Source organism: Lampris incognitus, chromosome 17 (assembly GCF_029633865.1).
Source record: "Lampris incognitus isolate fLamInc1 chromosome 17, fLamInc1.hap2, whole genome shotgun sequence".
Lineage (NCBI taxonomy): Eukaryota > Metazoa > Chordata > Actinopteri > Lampriformes > Lampridae > Lampris > Lampris incognitus.
This window is the reverse complement of record NC_079227.1, coordinates 7311676-7334203: the sequence shown is the minus strand read 5'-3', so window position 1 is coordinate 7334203 and position 22528 is coordinate 7311676. Positions and strand designations below refer to the sequence as shown.

The window sequence follows — 22528 nt, the reverse complement described above, 5'->3', positions numbered from 1 at the left end:
CGGGCGTTGTGAGTCAGGAGTTGTTGTTCTGTTGAGAAATCTCTGGAGTCACTGCTGGCACGTCTGTATCGGGTTCAACCCCACAAAGGCCGCCGCAGCAGAAAAAGCTGGACCTGCAGCCACTCTCTCTTCCATTATTCCATTTTTTTATGATCCCTCGATTGCCCCCAGAGCATTGTTTGAAGCTTTATAATCCTGAAAGGCAAGCGTGATGCAGGCAGGCCTGCGGTCTAGAACTGGACTGAGGAAGACCTTATCTCTTGTTCACAGAGGATTTATAGAAATTTCCAAAGTTCTGCCATTCAAGAGGCAAATGCATTTATTGACAACACGAGATGGTGTGATGTGAGTCGTTTTCCCCCTTCCTGCAAGGTCTTTTCTGCGCCACTCTGTTTTATTTCATTAAACACTTGTGTTCTGATAGGTGTGTAAGGCTGTAATGCACTGAGGAGGACCATGGAGTCCACCGACCACTCGGCAGAAGCAGACCCTTTGAAAAGCGGAGAGGATGGCACCGCACCATCGCCGGGGATGCTGAAGAAGAAGAGCTGCAGGGAGAGTTTGGGTTTGGCTAAGCTGTCCCACTGGCGGACCGCCATCTTCTTCCTCTCCTTGTTCCTCTGCCTCACCATCGTGTTCGCTTTCTCATTCGTCATCCCCTGCCCAGTCAGACCTCAGTATCTCAGCACCTGGAACAGGACTTTTCCCCAGGCCGGTGAGGACCACAGGGAGGGACGTAGTCACACAGCGTTAAATGCCACAGTGTTCCACTTTGCGTATAGAGTTTAATTGTTTTTAACTTTGCTTTGCTGGCTGATGATTTTACACTGCTTTTAGCACTTTGGGGTTTTTTTTTTAACTGAAAAATGCATTGTGAATAAAGTACATTATTATTATTATTTTTTTATTATCATTATTATGTTGTTCTGGTATTAACTTATGGACTAACCATGCTCTCTTTCTCTCCTCCACAGACACCTATGATTTCTTGGCAATTGAAGATGCAAGCAGAGACAAAGTAATGGACGTCATATTTGTCCTCAAAGACAAAGAAGGCAGTCAGAATAATACATGTGATTCTGCTGGTATAAGATGTTTCCTAAGCTTTGGTCACGTTTAACATGTCAGTGTTAACCAAGTGGGCACAACGAAGGCACTTAATGTCTAATTCAGGTTGTGTGTGTGTATGTGTGTGTGTCCCCCAGACCTGCCCACTCCATGTGTGTTTGTGGTGGCTCTGGCAGGAACAGATGGACAGACATTGTGGGAGCGCCGGTTGGCCCCCGAGTACCATTGGGCCCAGTGCAGTATAGATGAAGGGACAGACAAGGACTGGGGCTGTCTCCTGTCCCACTCTGACCAGCTCACAGCCATTGACAAGTACACTGGTAAGTGTCTTTCTCTCTCTGCCTCCGTCTGCTTTGTGTTCACGACACTTCCTGTCATGTGGTTTTGATGTCACCACCTGACATCATTAATCAGTGAAGTTTCACATACTAACCCGATTGCTTTCCAACGAGGTGTTTAGAATTAGTTTACATGCAAACAAATGTCTTTTATGATATTTTCTACCACTGGCATATTTAAGACTTCTGTAGTTGATCATTTTAATGACGTCAGCCAAATGTGGAAGGAGGAGGCACATAACAGCAACCCCCCCCCCCTTTTTCTCCTCAATTGTATCCAACCAATTACCCCACTCTTCCAAGCCGTCCTGGTCGCTGCTCCACCCCCTCTGCCGATCCAGGGAGGGCTGCAGACTACCACGTCACATCCGATACATGTGGAGTCACCAGCCAGGGGGACATAGCACATGGGAGGATCACGCTATTCCCCCTCCCCCCGAACAGGTGCTCCGACTGACCAGAGGAGGCGCTAGTGCAGCGACCAGGGCACATACCCATATCCAGCTTCCCTCCCACAGACGCATTACATTACATTACAGTCACTTAGCCGACACTTTTATCCAAAGCGACTTACAATAAGTGCATCATTTAACGTAGGAAATCAGGAGAACTACTAGTCATCAGAGGTCATAAGTGCATCTTCTCTCTAAACAAGCACAGCCAATTGTGTCTGTAGGGATGCCCGACCAAGCCAGAGGTAACACGGGGATTGGAACCAGAGATCCCTGTGTTGGTAGGCAACGGAATAGACTGCTACGCTACCTGGACGCCCATAACAGCTACTTTAAGAATTACATTTATTGTGTCTAACAAGCAAATATGACAGAGCAAGCTGGTAGAAGAGCTACAGATACAAAATCAATTAATACATGAATAACTTCTCATTCATTTTCGACCATATTGTGTGGCTGTAAAGAAGGCACTGACATAATAGTGCTGGCGTTTCATTTCAAATGGAACTCTGGGGTTTGGATTTCTCAAATAACACTGCAAATACCACATATCACCGTAGGTGTCAGTAAAATTTAAAAAATCCTCAAAATTGTAGATTTAACTGTGCAAAAAGAAATAAACTGTATTTTCAAGCCCTTACTTTTCTCGGATAGTTGTCAGGTTCTGACTGCACAGATTCAGTCCATCGACTCTTTTGTCCTGCATCTGCTCAGACACACAAACCTGGACAGACACACAGACATGGAGGGGCCATTTGGAAAGTTGTTTCCCACTGACTCTACTGACCCTAAAGGTCAAACCATACCACCGCTTTCCATAGTGAGAAACCAATCCCGCTTGTTTTCCACTGTATTTCCAACAGGTGAAGTCAAGTGGAAGCAGCCTCAGCCTCCCGGTCTAAGCAAGAGCCTTCCTGCCCTCAGCGTCCCAGATTTGGATGGGGACAAAGTCCATGAAGTGGCTCTGGTGGCACGTGATACCACACAGGTAAAGGGATTCAAATTCGTCATACAGGTGTCATCCTCAATCCTGGCTTTTGAGTAGACTTTGACTTATAACGCAAGAAATAGGTTGTGTTGTGATTCTTTTTTACAGGCTGTTTTCAGTATCATAATGATTGTGTAGCACTTTTAAAAAAAATGTCGACGTGCCTTCCTTAGAACAATATGGTGCAGAAAATGCCATGAAATTGCAGAGGCTGACAGAGCATGTACTTCCAAGTATTATGGCTGGGCGTAGGATGTGCAAATGTACACATGGATAAAGAAAATTTGAGTCTTGACGTTGCGTCAGTTCCAGTTGTGTTTATAGCCACGATCAAGATTTCAGTCTGCCAAGGATCTTCCAATAAATAAACATTTTAAAATACAATAAAATAGTCCAATAGTGCTATAGCACCAAGCATTTCACCATTTCAGTTTCACCTTGATACTAGTAAGGCTTGGCAGTACTTAAAATACACAAAGGAACATTTTTGCAGTAGTTTTCACCATTTGTTTGTCGATGAATTTGGCAACAGAGAAGCATCCATCCGGTTTTAACATCTCATGTCATGTTTCCAAACCCAGCTGGTATTCCTCTCAGGAAAGACGGGGTTCCAGGTTGGATCTGAGGTTGTTCTCGACTCAGCTGAGACGACCGGACTTCTCCTTCACACTACTGCCAAAAATTCTCACTACGTACTGTTTCGGAGAGGTTCGTATCTGAGACCGGATTTGTCACCTGTCCCACCTTGATTCTGTCTTAAAAAAGAGAATCTGTTACTGCTGCGATGCTGCTGCATCGGCATAGTGATGCACTGCAGATTTTTCATGTTTCAGCTTTGTATTGTTGATGTCGCTGATATTAATATGATATGAAAAGTAAGTCGGTTCACAAACTGCCCAGCAACTTCGTGGGCAAACATCATCACACAGCTGATGGTGTGAAGTTGTCTCACCTTCGTTCTCAGACACTGGCTTGTATGGACTTGCTCTGCAGAAGATCGCTGCCAAAGCAGGTGTAGAGGCCAGTCTTAGCGAAGACAAACACTGGGAGAGCAAAGCCAGTGCCCCATTTGGCCTGGTACCTGTCTACAAGTAAGAGGCGACCAAATATTTATCAATATCCATCAGTGCAACTTTCTGTTCATATCCATGTTGTCTCTTGCACATGAAAAACTAAGCACATGTGCATATCTGTGCGGTTCCTCTCTGGGCAGCTGACGATGCACACTAACAACTCACTTTAGCTTGTAAATTCAAAGGTGGTGTTTGTTTTTGACAGACAAAAATAAAGAGCTGAGCTGTACTTTCTACAGTTATGTCTGTTTATTGCTATAGTAGAAACTATTTCTGCTGTATTATCACATTCAGCTCTCGCTACTTGTCTGTGCCTCTCAGTTGCTAATAATTAAAGTTCTGATGCGTGCATCACACTGACTCAGAGTGAAACCCACACAGAACTTTGGATTTCACTGAGCAGTCTGTCATCCTCAGAGCTTTAGCCAAAGTACTGTGGAAACACGTTTCCCTCCCTGTGCAGGTCAGACTCACTGAGACACGTGCTGAAACTGGTGAAAAAAGGTGATCTGTCAGACCTGCTGCTGGTGACCACGGACGAAGTCGTACTGATCAGCGGAAAAGATTTGCAAACACTGTGGAGATTCAACACCAGTGGCGTCATCAGGTACCAGAGCACATTTCCATAGGTGCTCACTTGTCACACGTGCTAACAGACCATTAATCCAACTAGTAAATATCACACCCTGCAGTGATAGCCAGTGGCCTCATTTATGAAATGTTCTGTACAAACCTGTGGAATATTATAGCCTTCAAATTTCAAATTTAGCCTTCAAATTGTAATTCCGCTTCTGGTGTGGGAAGACGGCGGCATGAATTCAACTTTGCGGCAGCCTCACCCAGTACCGTCTATGCAGTGTCTTTGTCCACGTCTGAGTCTAAGTTTGTGTCTTCGTTTGATGGCTGGAAGAGCTGGCGCTGGATCGGCTGGGTGAGCTTGGTTTGCTGCATCCTGTGGGCCCAGGGACCACGGCCCTGACTGGAGCTGTGCCCAAAGAGGAAACACCAAGGGCGGTCTAACAGGATGCGGAAGCGGGGCAGGCTAAGCTAGCCCCTGCACCCAGTACCGTCCATGCAGTGTCTTTGTCTACGTCTAAGTTTGTCTTCGTTTGATGGCTGGGAGAGCTTGGTCTGCTGCGTCCTGTGGGCCCAGGGACCACGGCCCTGCCTGGAGCTGTGCCTGAAGGGGTAACACTGAGGGCAGTCTGATAGGACAGGGAAGCGGGGCAGGCTAAGCTAACTGCTAGCCCATGCAGACCGTCAGTTCCGATAACACTGAGGGCGGTCTGGCGGTGGCCTTGCCTAGCGCTGACTGTGTTATTGGTGTCGTTGTGTGGAGTGCGAGGACGTGTGTGGATCGGCCGGAGGAGCCTGGTCTGTTGCATCCGGTGGGCCCAGGGACCATGGCCCTGCCTGGAGCTGTGCCCGAGGAGAAAACACTAAGGGCGGTCTGACAGGACGTGGGAGAGGGGCAGGCTAAGCTAACTGCTAGCCCATGCAGACCGGCAGTTCTGACAGTCATCCTGGCGTTCGTTCTCCTGGACAATGTTTTTTTTTTTAAGTTTAGATATGTGTTAGTGTGGATATGTGTGTTCTTGTAATTTTTTGATGGGTTTTTGTCTTTGTGTTGCACTGCTGTGGGTGTTTGTGATTCTGATAATGTGTCCTCCACTCAGTGAACCCTCCTTTGGTCACTTCAACAAGGATGGGCTACTTGACGTGGTGGTTGAGGAAGACATTGGAAACGCCACGAAGAGGGTAGGTTGTGTTCACACAGCAAAAACAGTATTACGTGCCAACAAAACTCTATAATAACAGAAATGTTAACCAGAAACATCATTTATCCAGCATGTTTTTGAAATCACTGTTACAAAGTGCTTTACAAACATCCAGATGCATTGATTTAAAACGATAAATGAACAGATGAAGACGAAGAAAGTAATGAAATAAATGGGCGCAAAAACCATGAATGACAATAAGTCCTCTTCTTCTCAGCAAGCGCTTCAGTTGACCTCGTTTTATAATGTCCTTTGTCTCTCTTATGGTAACACCAACTCTTGACGTGTGTTGGTCCATCAGGTGGTGATTCTGGATGGGAAGTCGGGTGGTGTGCTGTGGGAGGTCAGCCTACTGGCCAGTACCAACTCACCCAAACCAGCCTCGGTCCACACCATCAACTCCATCTCTGTCTTCATGTTCTGGGGCCTCATGCCCTCGGAGGCCAACTCGTCTGTGAGTACTGTGACCTTACGAGGACAAACGCTGAATTAGAGGCACCCTGAACCGTTTAGACGGTGTCATGTGGTCTTTGACTTGACTGAAAGCTTCTGGGTCTGAATACAGCTCAAATTGTTGGACATCACCCCATCTCTTTTCATGCCTTATTTTCTCACTCTTACCAATCTTGTTCAATAATGCAGAAATTGTCACAAGAATAGTCCTTAAAAAAATGAATGAGTTGAATTCCAACACATTTGTCAGGGTTTCAGCATCACGGCTATTATGTGCATGGCTCTTTGTGTTCATATGTTTTGTGTGTGTGCTGTTTGAATGTGTGTGAAAACTACAAAATTCCAGTTATCATGCGTTCAGTCATGTTTAAACTGGTGACCTTCATGTCGTCTGTCAGGTACCGCTGGCGGAGGACCGCCGTTCCTACATGCTTTATCCTCACTTTGCTAAAGTTCTCCTGGAGTCTACTAATGTCGTGGACCATATCGTTACATTTAAAGGTGAGTTTAAAGGAATAGTTCAGACTTTTTCAAAGACTATCCATCTTTTATACTCACCGCTCATGTAGTCTGTAGACAGGCAGTATTTTCACAGGCATCTCATCCTTCTCTTGATACTGGACACAACTCCAGCTTGTCATCTACACTTCAGTACAATTAATGGTAGGGATGCACCGATTTATCGGCCTTACATCGGTATCGGCCAATATTCGCCTTTTTGGCTACCATTGACCTATTGGCAAATAAGATGACATTCACTGATGACAATGGCCGATGATTATCTGTGTCACATCAATTTTGCGCTGGCTAAATGTTGTGTTGGTTATTTGCGGTCTGACTCAGACAACAATAGCCTTCCCAGCTGCAGATTCGGAGAAGACCCAATAGCTGTTACTATGACACCAGTCATAGTAGACAACAGTCACTGGATACGACTCTGGCATGACGTAAGAGGGCAACAGGTGCTGCGTGCAGCTGTGGTTTGTTTTCAAATAAAAGTGAAAGAAAATGTCGGCCGTGTGGGAGTATTTCACTGTCTCGGAGAAAGAGCAGCGATATGCAATAACAACGGGGGAAAAAAAACCCATCGGCTATCGGCCAGGTTATTTCAGTCAGCGGTATCTGCCCAGTATTTCACAATCGTTGCGTCACTTATTAATGTAGGACAAATCCACAGTCCACATTCAGTGTAAAAGAAGCACTCCGTGGTTCGGACCAAGCTAATGTCACACTACAGCAGTCTTTCATAGTGAATTACGGTGGTCGTTTTATGACTTTACAGTGGTTTTTATTGCGAAATTATTGCTGTATCGTGCTGGAGCGCCTCCTGCTGGTAATCTGTTGTTGGCTGTGTTGTAGGAAGTAAAGTGGTAGAAAACTAAACAAAACCGAATGTACATTTTTGAAATGACCATTGGCATTCACTGACGCACAATGTTAGCCTTGGCTGAACCATGGAGTGTTTTTTTTTGGGGGGGGTTTTCTCTCTTTTCTTTTCTCGACCGAACGGCGCCGACATGCCGAGCAAGGATTGTGGACCAAGAAAAGGAAGGATGGCAGAAAATGAAACCTACCTATGTTCTATATCAGGAGTTGGCAACTTGTGGCAACGCAAGGGCACTAACACGAGCACGCGGAGCAATTCAATATTTTTAGTTAAAAACTTTTTAATATAAGATATAGCCCAATGGTGAACTAAATGAACAATTTGATTTAAAATAGTACTGAAATAATTAGTCTCAAAACGCACCATTGATTTTGACAGCAAGAGCACTCACAGTCGATGTGGTCTAACCCCCCCCCCCCCCAACGATCTGCCGACGAGCGCAGCATTACAGCGGTAGTGAAAAAAAGCTAGCTAGCTTTCTTTTTTGCTTTATGTCAAGAACAACTGATGATGGCAGAAGCAAATAAAGAAATAAAGGTAGGTTGTCTAATATTTGCCTCTTTGAGCTGTCCTGGAATATGGATTTTTCACTCTCTGCTGCGAAAATGTGTGTCAAACATCACGTGTAAAACATTATTTTGAAACGAGACACGAGAAAAACTTAAGGCTGATAAAGCTGAAACAATCAAGAGGGCAGTGGCCAAGTACAGGAAGACCTTGGTTTCAGGGATGGTCGTTCTCTCTTCACAAAGATGGCCTCTTTGACTCCTTGTTCAAACCAGCATCCTTCCCTATCAAGGATGTGCACGTCCTCATCCTTGAAAGAGTGGCCACTGGCCTGTAGATGGTGTAGACTGTGGCGTCCAGGCCTGACGTCTTAGCTCTCCTGTGTTGTGCCATCCTCCTGGCCAGCGTCTATTTGGTTTCCCCGATGTACAAGTCATGGCAATCCTCCTGGCACTTAACAGCGTACACTATATTGCTCTGTTTGTGTTGGGGGACTCGATCCTTGGAGTGGACCAACTTCTGGAGCAGCGTGTTTTGGGGTTTGAAAGCAACGGAGACGCGGTGTTTGGAAAATGCGTGTCTCAACTGTTCCGACACTCTCGTCACATACAGAATCACCACTGGTTTACACTTAGACAGCTGTTGTCCTTCTCCTGTCTTCGATTGGCTGGTCCACTGTTTGGGCGTCTTCCTGGCTTTGACAAACGGCCAGTTAGGATGACCACACTTAACCAGGGCCTGTGTAATGTGGGGTTTCTCCCCTTCCCCGGCCGCTGTGGCGGTGGGGACGTTGTCAGCTCAGTGGCACAGCGTCCTGATGACTCCTAGTTTGTGCTCCAGTGGCTGATGAGAGTCAAACCTTAAGTACTGATCAGTGTGTTGGTTTATGGTAAACATCAACAATCAAATGTCCCCCATCCCCAATTGCAATTTCACAGTGTAAGAAGGCTACCCTGCCATGTCCCACATCCTCCCTGGTGAACTTGATGTGGTTGTCCACAGAGTTAATGTGGTCGGTGAAATGTGGTACGTCCTGAGATTTAATTTTAACCCAGGTGTCCACAAACCTGAAGCAATGGCTAGGTGGTGTCCCTGAATAGGACCCTCTTGTCCACTTCCTCCATATACAAGTTGGCCACTACAGGTGAGACTGGGGAACCTATAGCACAACCATGCTTCTGCCTGTGGTACTGCCCCCCCTGTATGTGAAGTACGTGGACTGAAGACACAGCTTCAGGAGCAGACACACTTGGTCAGTGTTAAGGGTGGTCTTGTTGTTAAGGGTGGGGTTGTTTTGTAATTTCATACAGACTACCTTCTCTGCTTCATCAACAGGAACACAAGTGAAGAGACTTAACATCATAAGAGACCATTGTTTCATCCCCCTCCATAATGATGTCCCTCACCTTATCCACAAAATCCATAGTGTTCTGATGTGATGTTCATTACTGCCTACCAACGGGTTAAGAATAGATGCCAGATACTTAGAGATGTTATAGGTCACTGAGTCAATCATACAAACAATAGGCCGTAATGACACATCCTGTATGTGTATCTTAGGTAAACCGTACAGACTAGGTGTAGCTTCCCCTGGGTATACTCTACAAAATCTTTGGTACAAAATTCTGTCAAAAGCATTGTCCTGTTTCTGACTTGTACATCGGGGAGACCGAACAGACGCTGGCCAAGAGCATGGCACAACACAGGAGAGCTAACAGGTCAGGCCAGGATTCCACAGTCTACACCATCCACAGGCCAGTGGCCACTCTTTCAAGGATGAGGATGTGCACATCCTCGATAGGGAGGAACGATGGTTTGAACGGGAAGTCAAAGAGGCCATCTATGTTAAGAGGGAACAACCATCCTGGGAGGTAGGGGGGGCTAAGAGTACATCTGTCACCATCTTACAATGCTGTGATTGCAACTATTCTCCAATCCTCTGTGAATAGTACATATAGTCATCGTAACTCTAGTTAATGGTCATGGCAGTTTGGTTTGGGTCGTTATGCCACTGTGTTGTTTATAAGGGTGGGGATGCTGCAGTCAGTTGAGACTGAAGAGGTCACTTAGATGAGTGATGAAACGTTTCTCCCGCTAAACGTTGTGTCCAGATGAACTGATTCAACTTTCTGTGTACTCCTTTAATCGAGAGTACCATTTGTTGTCCTTAACTCACACTTTCAAACTAAATTCCAGAGCTGAAATTGTTAATAAACCAAACCTGTCAAAAGGCCTTCTGAAGTAGAAGAGAAAGTTGGTTGAGCGATGTAATTTTAACATCAACCGTCTTAACTGGAACCCTCTGCTAAAGTGTCCTTGAGCAGCGCATCATCGGGATAGGAAAGTAGAACGGGGGATCCTTAAAGCATCACGAGAAAGTCTTCCGTGGATATTTGTTAAGACATTTTTAGACATAACCTCGTATGTCCAGTCTTACTTGACTTCATTAAAAGTTGAACTTGTAACAAAAGGAAGGGAAAGGGGGAGGAAATGGGGGAGGATGCTCTGCGAGAGTCCCTGAATACACAGTTTTACGCACAAGACATCATGATCTCTACTGAATTGTCCTTAAGCAAGACACTGGATTATGAGCCGCTTCAGGAGAGATTCTCTACCTTAGGAATTGAACAGCTCATCACCAAAAAGTGTAAAAAGTCTTAGAAAGATAAAAGGTATTCTAGGGGCGTGCCTGAAGGGGGGATACTTTGCCTGACAGTGTTTTCTCTATCTCAGCCACTTTACTGGAGCGCGGGCGCCACGCCTGCTACATCCTGTTGACGAACACCGGCAGCGAGAGGTCAGACAGCGCGGTGGTCATCAGCAAGCGGAAGCTGAAACAGGACGTGCCCACCAGCAGAGTGCTCCGCATGGGCGGCGGCGGCGGCGAGACAAACGACGACATTAAAGAGGTCTTCAACCGACTGCGCTTCAGCGACGACTGACACCGAGCGGCATCGAAGCCCGCCGCACATCCTAACTGCTGCAACCGAATAGCTCTAGCTAACTGTATGGTGGCTGAACTTGACTTTTGACAACCAAACTTGGGACGCTAGCTATGACCGCCTTACAACCGCTTACAACCAAATCCTTTTTTTGTTTTACACTTAACCTGGGTTGGCTTGAGTCGGAGGTATTTCACCATGAATCACCAGTGGACGTGCACGCTAGCGGTCCGAGGTGTTCGGTGTGTACCGTGTTGAGGTCAACCTGCCCTAGCGTTGCTGCGGTCTCCTGACAATCAAACTCCACAGACTGCTGTACTTGTTCTTCCTGCTGAGAAATCCTTAAGGGGACTTGCTGCGTCGTCCCCTAGCACTTTTAAGCATCCATCCATCCAATGAGTTTACAGGGTCTTTGGCTGGATTTTGGTTTTAAGATTTGTGCAAGTATATGTCGCAAAATGCTTTAAAAGGCAGAAAGGCCACGTCAACAGACGACTTTACTCTTTTCTATGCATTTCAATCTCCAGCGTCCTTAAAGGACGGATCCGCTCTGTGTTGAAGGGCTCCTGTCTGGCTTTGGTGGGTTTTCTTGTTGACTTGCTTCAGCTGTATGAAAATGTAATGGCTTCAAAACAAATGGATGTCAGTTTTATCAGTACCAAAAAAACAGAGGCCCCAATTGCCCCTGATTGAGTTTCTGCCAACTCGTGTTGTAAATATTATTATTATTATTTGTGTGGAAAGGATTCTATTATTACCAACGTAGCCTTAAAGTTTAGAGGTACTGGAGTCGACAATCGTATTTAATCATGGGTGTTTATTCGAGGTGATCTTAATAATCCAAGATGCTGTAACTGGTGAGGCCTTCGACAGACACTGAAAGAACCGCAGACCTGCTTTAAGACCTGCAACAGGAAGTTTAGATATTTTACACAGATGCTGGATTACTCATGCAAAGCTCTTTTTAGGGTGTTTATGCTGTTGAGCATATTGACGCCATTTGGGTTTTTTCTGTCATTTAAAACATCGAACCTGTGGAACAGGCCCCTTGTCGGAGCAAACTTGATTTTCTTTCTCTCTCTCATTCGATTTGTTTGAATTTTAACGATAATAAACATTTTACTTTTAGAGCGACGCGTCACTTATTTCGTTGGTAGGTTTTGCTTGCGGAGTGAGGGGGTCCAGTGGTTCTCAATCAGGTCCGCAGCGCTGCAGGTGGTCGTCACATTCACCTGTCGTTCCGGGAAGCCTGCGTACACGCGACTCCCTCGCGCGCAGCGTGCGACTACTACTAGTAGTAGTAGTAGTCGTCGTTTCTGCGCATGCGCGGAGCAGCTGTCAGCGAGGATGGCTCGGCCGTGTCTCACATGGCGGGGGGTGAACGGTGCGCGTCGGTGTGTCGCCCTGCTCAGGGTTGGTTGTACCCGCTCCCCCCAACTTGTTGCTTTGCTTTTCTAAACCCAAACGGGAGGGGGGGAGGGGGGGGGTACGGGTGTTGGTTCAGGACGCGGCAGCATCTGCCGCAATAGAAAAGAGTGGGAGGCGGCGCATGAGGAGCGCGGGAGGCTCTCGTGAGAGAACACCGGGCGCGTGCCGGCCTCGGGTGTCGGACCTAACGGGGCGACGACGAGGAGGCCGAGTGACGAGAAAAGACGTCATTACATTTACATCAACGCGAAACGACGCCCCCCCCCGCCCGCCCCGGGGGGGGGGGGGCTGAACAGACACGCGCCCGCCACCTCAAACCACGTGGCCTTCCGGCGTCGTTTCAAAGGTGCAACGAGCAGATAAGGGAGGCATGAGAGCGGGCGCGCGCTTCATATCAAACCTAAAACTGAAACCGCGCGCCGCGCCTCATGCGCTCACCTGCGCCCCCTGGCGAGCCTGCAGCCGAACACCTGCAGAGAGTCCCCCGGTTTAGGGTTGGACCCCCGCGGCGGCGTCTGGCGCCGTTCAGCATCTCCGGTTGTCGTCGGTCGAACGCTGACAGACGCGTCACACAAACCCGCAGCCGGACTCGAGTACGCAGCCTCCCCCCCCAGCCCCCACCCCCCCCCCCGGAAGAGAAGCCTCACCCTGCGCCACCTTTTGCATTGTTTGTCCAAGCGTAGCTGCTGTATCTGGTTATCAATGATTAACTGCGGGATACTTCGGCCTGACGTAGGAGCGTCACACGTGGGGGGAAGAGTAAAGGACACAAGACAGGGGAGAGACATCCCCCTTGTCTCGTGCGTCTGCGGAACGCATCCCCGCTGCGGCTGATGTCCACTTTTATCCCCCCTCCCCTCCCCTCCCCTCCCCGATCACGTTAACACGTTGGGGCTCGGACTTTGGCAGACCGACCCCGTACCGGGAGTCCTTCCAAAGTGACCCGCGGCCGCCATATCATCACGGTGGCGGCGCACGGCCGCAGGATCCGGCGTCGCGCGCACACCCGGGCTCGTGCTGTGCCAAGTGGAGCGTGCGCGTTTCTCTCTCCCCCCCCCCCCCCCGCAGTCACAAAGTCACTTTGGAGGAACGGGGCCCCGCTGCACAGGTAAGGCGCGCTGCGCTCCGTCCCCCCCCCCCCCTTCGCCACACGGGTACGAGACTTGGCTATTCGATACTTAATTAACATCACATACCAACGAGCCTCGAGACGCGCACGAGAGAAGGACGCCGCTTAACTTTCATTATTAGAGCGCCGGAAAGAGAAAGTGCCCGTCGTTCCCCATCGCGCGTATTCAGGTTTGTGCGTTTATCCGTCGGATCGCCGCGATGCGGAGTTGAGAGACGCCGTCGGGCTTCAAACTCACGTTCATCATGAAACTGCGTTTTGTTACGGGCCAGCGGGCGAGGAGCGATCGTCATCCTGCGCTGTTCTATCGATACGGCGGAATATGGCGGATCATTTTATTGACGGCGTCACTGGTTTCGATCATTATCATCGGTGGCTCTGTTTTGATAAGAGATGAAATATAGTGTAGGTTGTTCAGTAGGACATAGTGTAGGTTATTCAGTAGGACATAGTGTAGGTTATTCAGTAGGACATAGTGTAGGTTGTTCAGTAGAACATAGTGTAGGTTGTTCGGTAGAACATAGTGTAGGTTGTTCAGTTGAACATAGTGTAGGTTGTTCAGCAGGACATAGTGTAGGTTGTTCAGTAGGACATAGTGTAGGTTGTTCAGTAGGACATAGTGTAGGTTGTTCAGTAGGACATAGTGTAGGTTGTTCAGTAGGACATAGTGTAGGTTGTTCAGTAGGACATAGTGTAGGTTGTTCAGTAGGACATAGTGTAGGTTGTTCAGTAGAATATAGTGTAGGTTGTTCAGTTGAACATAGTGTAGGTTGTTCGGTAGGCCATAGTGTAGGTTATTCAGTAGAACACAGTGTAGGTTATTCAGTAGAACACAGTGCAGGTTATTCAGTAGAAAACAGTGTAGGTTGTTCAGTAGAACGTAGTGTAGGTTGTTCAGTAGAACATAGTGTAGGTTATTAAGTAGGACATAGTGTAGGTTGTTCAGTAGAACATAGTGTAGGTTGTTCAGTTGAGCATAGTGTAGGTTGTTCGGTTGAACATAGTGTAGGTTATTCAGTAGAACATAGTGTAGGTTGTTCAGTAGAACACAGTGTAGGTTATTCAGTAGAACATAGTGTAGGATATTCAGTAGAACATAGTGTAGGTTGTTCAGTAGAATATAGTGTAGGTTGTTCAGTAGAACATAGTGTAGGTTATTCAGTAGAACATAGTGTAGGTTGTTCAGTAGTATATAGTGTAGGTTGTTCAGTAGAACACAGTGTAGGTTATTCAGTAGAACATAGTGTAGGTTATTCAGTAGAACATAGTGTAGGTTGTTCAGTAGAATATAGTGTAGGTTGTTCAGTAGAACATAGTGTAGGTTGTTCAGTAGAACATAATGTAGGTTATTCAGTAGAACATAGTGTAGGTTATTCAGTAGAACATAGTGTAGGTTATTCAGTAGAATATAGTGTAGGCTGTTCAGTAGAATATAGTGTAGGTTGTTCAGTAGAACATAGTGTACGTTGTGCAGTAGAATATAGTGTAGGTTATTCAGTAGAACATAATGTAGGTTATTCAGTAGAACATAGTGTAGGTTGTTCAGTAGAACATAGTGTAGGTTATTAAGTAGGACATAGTGTAGGTTGTTCAGTAGGACATAGTGTAGGTTATTCAGTAGGACATAGTGTAGGTTGTTCAGTAGAACATAGTGTAGGTTGTTCGGTAGAACATAGTGTAGGTTGTTCAGTTGAACATAGTGTAGGTTGTTCAGCAGGACATAGTGTAGGTTGTTCAGTAGGACATAGTGTAGGTTGTTCAGTAGGACATAGTGTAGGTTGTTCAGTAGGACATAGTGTAGGTTGTTCAGTAGGACATAGTGTAGGTTGTTCAGTAGAACATAGTGTAGGTTGTTCAGTAGGACATAGTGTAGGTTGTTCAGTAGGACATAGTGTAGGTTGTTCAGTAGGACATAGTGTAGGTTGTTCAGTAGAATATAGTGTAGGTTGTTCAGTTGAACATAGTGTAGGTTGTTCGGTAGGCCATAGTGTAGGTTATTCAGTAGAACACAGTGTAGGTTATTCAGTAGAACACAGTGCAGGTTATTCAGTAGAAAACAGTGTAGGTTGTTCAGTAGAACGTAGTGTAGGTTGTTCAGTAGAACATAGTGTAGGTTATTAAGTAGGACATAGTGTAGGTTGTTCAGTAGAACATAGTGTAGGTTGTTCAGTTGAGCATAGTGTAGGTTGTTCGGTTGAACATAGTGTAGGTTATTCAGTAGAACATAGTGTAGGTTGTTCAGTAGAACACAGTGTAGGTTATTCAGTAGAACATAGTGTAGGTTATTCAGTAGAACATAGTGTAGGTTGTTCAGTAGAATATAGTGTAGGTTGTTCAGTAGAACATAGTGTAGGTTGTTCAGTAGAATATAGTGTAGGTTGTTCAGTAGAACATAGTGTAGGTTATTCAGTAGAACATAGTGTAGGTTGTTCAGTAGTATATAGTGTAGGTTGTTCAGTAGAACACAGTGTAGGTTATTCAGTAGAACATAGTGTAGGTTATTCAGTAGAACATAGTGTAGGTTGTTCAGTAGAATATAGTGTAGGTTGTTCAGTAGAACATAGTGTAGGTTGTTCAGTAGAACATAATGTAGGTTATTCAGTAGAACATAGTGTAGGTTATTCAGTAGAACATAGTGTAGGTTATTCAGTAGAATATAGTGTAGGCTGTTCAGTAGAATATAGTGTAGGTTGTTCAGTAGAACATAGTGTACGTTGTGCAGTAGAATATAGTGTAGGTTATTCAGTAGAACATAATGTAGGTTATTCAGTAGAACATAGTGTAGGTTGTTCAGTAGAACATAGTGTAGGTTATTCAGTAGAACATAATGTAGGTTATTCAGTAGAATATAGTGTAGGTTGTTCAGTAGGACATAGTGTAGGTTGTTCAGTAGGACATAGTGTAGGTTATTCAGTAGAATATAGTGTAGGTTGTTCAGTAGAATATAGTGTAGGTTGTTCAGTAGAATATAGTGTAGGTTATTCAGTAGAACATAATGTAGGTTATTCAGTAGAACATAGTGTAGGTTGTTCAGTAGGACATAGTGTAGGTTGTTCAGTAGAACATAGTGTAGGTTATTCGGTAGAACATAATGTAGGTTATTCAGTAGAATATAGTGTAGGTTGTTCAGTAGGACATAGTGTAGGTTATTCAGTAGAACATAATGTAGGTTATTCAGTAGAACATAGTGTAGGTTATTCAGTAGGACATAGTGTAGGTTATTCAGTAGAACATAGTGTAGGTTATTCAGTAGAACATAGTGTAGGTTGTTCAGTAGGACACAGTGTAGGTTGTTCAGTAGGACACAGTGTAGGTTGTTCAGTAGAACATAGTGTAGGTTGTTCAGTTGAACATAGTGTAGGTTATTCAGTAGAACATAGTGTAGGTTATTCAGTAGAACATAATGTAGGTTATTCAGTAGAACATAATGTAGGTTATTCAGTAGAACATAGTGTAGGTTATTCAGTAGAACATAATGTAGGTTATTCAGTAGAACATAATGTAGGTTATTCAGTACGATAAGGTTTATTTTCAGCAGAAAAGCTTGCCCTACATTTCCTGAATCATCTCTGTGTCGCTGCATTCCTCCCACACCCCTCACAGACCCCCACAATTCACCCTCTGCTCTTCTTTCTCCTTTACAGCAACGTTTAGCTCAAAGGTAAGTCTGCCTACCAGCCCCGTCTCCATGTCAGGCTATATAGGGCCTATAAGGCCACCTCTGATTGGGCTCTTGTATCCGTTCCCGGTGTAACGGTTATTTTCTGACAGATTTAACCATGGCTGAGGACATTAAGACCAAACTGGAGAATTACCGCACAGCTCCTTTTGACGCCAGATTCCCAAACCAGAACCAGACCAAGAACTGCTGGTCCAACTACTTGGGTGAGTCAAGGTCAAGCCTTCTGTGCCACTTTGGCTTTTTATCAGAGATGCAAATAAAGCTGAATTAGCTCACTGAGACCAGTCTGAGTTGAGGACTGCATGCCGAGCTGGTTCCTGCGGGAGGTCGTCCTCCGAACACCTGACACGGCCCTGCAGAAAGCTGATGTTTCAGAAGCACTTGACCGTTCAGCTCTGAGCTGGATGTATATGGTTTAAGGAAGATTTCTTAAGGGACACGGACCCTCGTGTCAGAGGTTGAGGCCATGCACTTTACTAAAAATGATAACTCATTGTTTTCGCTCTGTCTTTAGACTATCACCGCTGTCAGAAAGCGCTGGACGCCAAAGGAGTCGACACCGCGCCCTGCGAATGGTACAGGAGGGTCTACAAATCACTTTGCCCTTTATCCTGGGTATGAGACATTCCACATTTTTACTTGTCTACTAGAAAACCTGAAAGGGGGGGGGGGCATCCGGGTAGCATAGCGGTCTATTCTGTTACCTACCAACATGGGGATCGCCGGTTCAAATCCCCGTCTTACCTTTGGCTTGTTCGAGCATCCCTACAGACACAATTGGCCATGTGCGCGGGTGGGAAGCCGGATGTGGGTATGTGGCCTGGTCGCTGCACTAGCACCTCCTCTGGTTGGTCGGGGCGCCTGTTCGGGGGGAACTTGGGGGAATAGCGTGATCTTTCCACGTGCTACGTCCCCCTGGTGAAACTCCCGTCAGGTGAAAAGAAGCAGCTGGCGACTCCACATGGATCGGAGGAGGCATGTGGTAGTCTGCAGCCCTTCTCGGATCGGCAGAGGGGGTGGAAAAATACACCAAAAAAAAGAAAGCCTGAAGGGAATGAGTGACACGGTGATGGATTCGGGGGTTGCCTGTGTTGCTCAGATGAGGTCAAACCAGCTAAAATGTCCCTAGTGATCCTGTCAGAACAATACGAGACCTCATTCCAGACTGAGATGCTCCTTTACAGAAAGAAGTACAACTAATCTGAAAACAGGATTTGCTGGCAGTATTGTCCCACACAATACAGGAGGTCAGGGATCGGGGTCAACTACAAAATCCTGGTGAGGATTCTGGTCTTGCTCAAGGTCACTTCTGCAGGATGGATGCTGATCATGAACACGGGGGGTTTCATCCGGTCCTCTGGACAACAACAGGCAGGATTTAACACTATCACCCCAAACTTCAACAGATACTAGTTCATGTTGAGAGACATTTTAAAACGTTTGCCTCAAAAGTAATCCTCGGATTTCGAGAGTAGATTATTTTCATTATCGATTAATCTATTGATTATTGTTTTGAATAATTTATCTTTTAGTCCATACTTTATCAAAACTAGTGACAGATGCCCATTACAAGCTCCCAGAGCCCAGTGTGGAGTCTTACAGCCGTTTACCGAGTCTGAGCAACAGCCAAAAAACCCTCAAGTATTCATTTTACCATGACGTGAATCAGAGAACCAGAGTGTTTGTGAAGCTTTAACCATCAAATGTTTGGGACTTTTACTTGATAAGTGTCTAAACGAAATAATCAGTTACCAAAATTATAACCGAATAATGTTCTGTTGACTAAGATCGATGGACTCGGGGCGTTCGGGTAGCATGGTGGTCTATTCCGTTGCCTACCAACACGGGGCTCGCCGGTTCGAATCCCCGTGTTATCTCCGGCTTGGTCAGGCGTCCCTACAGACACAATTGGCCGTGCCTGCGGGTGGGAAGCCGGATGTGGGTATGTGTCCTGCTCGCTGCACTAGCACCTCCTCTGGTTGGTCGGGGAACTGGGGCGAAACTCCTCACTGTCAGGTGAAAAGAAGCGCCCAGTGACTCCACATGTATCGGAGGAGGCATGTGGTAGTATGCAGCCCTTCCCGGATCGGCAGAGGGGGTGGAGCAGCGACTGGGGCGGCGAGTGGGGTAATTGGCCATGTACAATTGGGTAGAAAAGGGAGGGGGGGATCAATCAACTTATCGTTTCAGTGCAAATCATCAATCTTTTAATATTGACTGATACACTTCAGGTATCTTTTTTCCACATTTCCCCTCCCAAACTCCTCACATGCCATCAGTGAATTCTTCCTACTGTATTCTGGTCTTCATTATTATGAGGGTTCGACAGGATGAGACGACATCGTACTGTAAATATGAGGCTGGTAACGTCATATGCAAACCCAACACCTTTCTAACAGACGTGTTTTTTAAAGGTGAAGTCGACCCTATTCACTGTAGCTTTCAAGGTCCGCTTAATTCAAATGTAAACCAAAGGGTCGACCCACAGGACTGGAAGCTGCCGGCACGCCCAGATCGACCGACAGGTCCTTTAATAACACTAAACAACATCTAAATCTGAGCTTCTAATATTTTCTGAAGCTGTGAAAGGCTTGTTCACATCGCTAATGGTTGTAAATGTCCACTGGGAGTAAAACAGACCCACATTTTCAGTTACCATCAGTTGAGAAAGACAAAATACCTATTTTCAGAAGACGAAGACTTGTTATTGTGGAGAACATAATGAAATTGGTGGCACGGTGGTGCAGTGATAGCGCGGTCGTCTCACAGAGAGAAGGTCCTGGGTTCGAGGCCCGGGGTAGTCCAACCTTGGGGGTCATCCTGGGGTCATCCTCTGTGTGGGGTTTGCATGTTCTCCCCGTGTCTTTGTGGGTTTTCTCCCACAGCCCTAAGACATGCAGGTCAGGTCAGTTGGCCATACTAAATTGTCCTTAGGTGTGAATGTGTGTGTGTCGGCCCTGTGATGGCCTGGCGGCCTGTCCAGGGTGTCTCCCTACCTGCCCCGCAATGACTGCTGGGATAGGCTCCAGCATCCCGTGACCCCAACTGGGTTAAGCGGCTTGGATAATGGATGAATAGATTTTAACCCCTAAACTAGGTTTTTCCTTCATAATTGATCTTGAATATAATCTCATTTTTACCTTCTGCCCCTTCAACTGGGTTTTAGTGATTAAAGGAACTTGTTTCCAACACAAATGTCATTAGTGTTTTTAAGATCATCAGTACAACCAGAAAACAATCTGTGGGTCAATAGAAAATGACAGAGTATTCAGTGTTTTAGGCTCTCTTCTACCTTCTTGCCCCTTAAAGATCCAGAAATGGGACGACCAGCGAGAGGAGGGCACTTTTCCGGGGAAGATCTGAAGCTGCCGGTCTCCACCGTTAAAAGTCCGTATAAGTGGTAGGAATCCAAAGGCGTTTCTCTACTACCTTCCAACTACCGCCACTGTGGAACAGGAGCATCGGAGTACTGGACGGTCCTTCCTTGAGAGACATGGAATTGTATAGCACTTACTGCATTAAAATGTCTCAGGCAATATTATGGAGACACTGTGTCACTTGTCTTTATTGTATTTCCTCCATTAAACAGTAGCTGATTATTCCTGTCATTCGGCTGGTTGAGGTCTGGTTACTTACATTGTGATGACGGACATCCATCCATCCACCAGTCGCCGCTTAACAGTCATCTCCACTTCCTCCGGCATCTGATGCCCAACGATGACGAGTACCGCTAGATCGGAGAAAAGACGTCGCTAACAGAAAGGGAAAAGTTGGGAAACTGTACAGCAGATTCCCTGAGGATCTGGAGGATGATGGTTTTTTAATTCTTTCCATCAAACGCCAATCTGATCTTCAAACATACCTTCTATAGATACAAGTTAGTGTAAGCCCACTCTTTCTACAGGCACGTGTGCACGACATTAAACACATCCATCCATCCATCCATTATCCAAACCGCTTATCCTGCTCTCAGGGTGGCGGGATGCTGGAGCCTATCCCAGCGGTCATTGGGCGGCAGGCGAGGAGACACCTCGGACAGGCTTCCAGGCCATCACACAGGGCCAACACACACGAACACAACAACAACTTAGTTTTGTATAGCGCCTTTCAAGGACCTCAAGGGCACTTTATGCATTCACACCTAGGGACAATTTTACGTCAGCTAAAAATTATTTTTATAATGCTATTTTGGCCATGCTAGCTACCGAGCTAAAGTTGTTTTTAAGTCTCTACACATTCTAACTAACTTCAATTATAAATATTAAAAAATATATATATAAATACAGCAAAAATACATAAAAGGATTGCTAGCTTGCTAGCTAACAAGCACAATCCACCTTCAGAGGCTTGCCTTTTCAGTCCTTTGCAGCCATTTTAGCCATTTGCCTAAATTAGCTCTGAACTGTTGCCCAAGTTAACATTAACTTGCCAGCAAGCTAACTTAGTCCACTAACTAGCTAGTTTGTTGACACTTGTGATCGGACCACCCAAGATGCATGTTGATGCCATATGTGAACAGGGTCTACGTTACCTTAGCTAACAGTAAGTTGTATCACCACACTGGAGCTCGACAACAAGACATACACTAAACAAATATGACCTCAATTAACATTAATACAACTGCAAAATTATGTCAGGTTGAAAAAATAGCTATTTGTTGTTGACAACACAGTAACACAAAGGTAGGATAACTCCTGGGGAGGGTCTGGGGATAGCACTTAGTTGTACTGCCTACATACTGTAGGTATACAACAAAGTGTAGATTTTCTTCACAGACTCAGTTCAAGCCTTTTTTCATTTCCTTTTTTTTCTTTATTCAAATATACCTACATCAAATATACACATATTTGAACAAGATTAGAAAAATAATCAAAATATTTACACAGAATGTCCAACGTACAGCCACAGCCGCCACCTCCTGAAGATGACCCTTGCCCAACATGTTGAAATTATATATGTAAAACTGCATTTTATATTCATTTACCATTTGATACCTTGTCGTACGCTGTGTTTCAGGGGATGGAATAGATTATAATAGTGATACACAATAAAGCAGTGGAGTTTATCCAACACAAACATCTTAATATTTCCAATCTGTAACCTCTGCACTACTTCTGAGGCAGCTGTTCCATGCAACCACATTCTACAGAGTACAGCTCAACACCAACTACTACGTACTACCAACAAACAACCATATTTTGTCCCTTTTTAAGATATTACTTCTCCCACTGAGGTATGTTAACAGTATTTGCATATAAGAAGTTGTTAGAAGTTATAGCCGTTAGCTACTCCACTTAAAATAA

At 45.7% G+C, this 22528-nt stretch overlaps 2 protein-coding genes across 4 annotated transcripts in view; both read left to right on the top strand.

Annotated features, from left to right (window-relative positions):
* The window catches only part of fam234a (family with sequence similarity 234 member A), a 12588-nt gene extending 474 nt beyond the window's left edge, over nucleotides 1–12114 (top strand). The window contains exons 2-12 of the mRNA XM_056297221.1: nucleotides 425–715; nucleotides 975–1085; nucleotides 1206–1388; nucleotides 2722–2846; nucleotides 3428–3554; nucleotides 3811–3937; nucleotides 4383–4526; nucleotides 5596–5677; nucleotides 5999–6151; nucleotides 6549–6651; nucleotides 10778–12114. Of these exons, the coding sequence (XP_056153196.1) occupies nucleotides 457–715; nucleotides 975–1085; nucleotides 1206–1388; nucleotides 2722–2846; nucleotides 3428–3554; nucleotides 3811–3937; nucleotides 4383–4526; nucleotides 5596–5677; nucleotides 5999–6151; nucleotides 6549–6651; nucleotides 10778–10986 (1623 nt within the window). The 5' untranslated portion in view covers nucleotides 425–456 and the 3' untranslated portion in view covers nucleotides 10987–12114. The remainder of the gene's footprint in view (nucleotides 1–424; nucleotides 716–974; nucleotides 1086–1205; nucleotides 1389–2721; nucleotides 2847–3427; nucleotides 3555–3810; nucleotides 3938–4382; nucleotides 4527–5595; nucleotides 5678–5998; nucleotides 6152–6548; nucleotides 6652–10777) is intronic.
* Nucleotides 12115–13264: 1150 nt separating this feature from the next.
* LOC130127611 (cytochrome c oxidase subunit 6B1) lies at nucleotides 13265–20833 on the top strand. Of its 3 annotated transcripts, none has more exons than XM_056297294.1 (5): nucleotides 13268–13522; nucleotides 17188–17204; nucleotides 17315–17428; nucleotides 17740–17840; nucleotides 20535–20833. In XM_056297294.1, the coding sequence occupies exons 3-5, from the start codon at nucleotides 17323–17325 to the stop codon at nucleotides 20586–20588; spliced, it is 261 nt and encodes an 86-aa protein (XP_056153269.1). In that variant the 5' UTR covers nucleotides 13268–13522; nucleotides 17188–17204; nucleotides 17315–17322; the 3' UTR covers nucleotides 20589–20833. The 3 variants fall into 3 exon arrangements, with proteins under 3 accessions (XP_056153271.1, XP_056153269.1, XP_056153270.1); XM_056297295.1 differs by lacking the exon at nucleotides 13268–13522 and adding an exon at nucleotides 13577–13713; XM_056297296.1 differs by lacking the exon at nucleotides 17188–17204 and having other exon boundaries at nucleotides 13265–13522.
* The last annotated feature ends 1695 nt before the right edge of the window (nucleotides 20834–22528 follow it).

What these genes read in the sequence shown, in the direction of transcription:
- LOC130127611 (XM_056297296.1), top strand. Translation starts at nt 17,323, where the DNA reads ATGGCTGAGGACATTAAGACCAAACTGGAGAATTACCGCACAGCTCCT. An exon ending in CTGCTGGTCCAACTACTTGG is followed by an intron (nt 17,429 to 17,739) that starts GTGAGTCAAGGT and finishes CTCTGTCTTTAG; the next exon opens with ACTATCACCGCTGTCAGAAA. An exon ending in CACTTTGCCCTTTATCCTGG is followed by an intron (nt 17,841 to 20,534) that starts GTATGAGACATT and finishes TGCCCCTTAAAG; the next exon opens with ATCCAGAAATGGGACGACCA.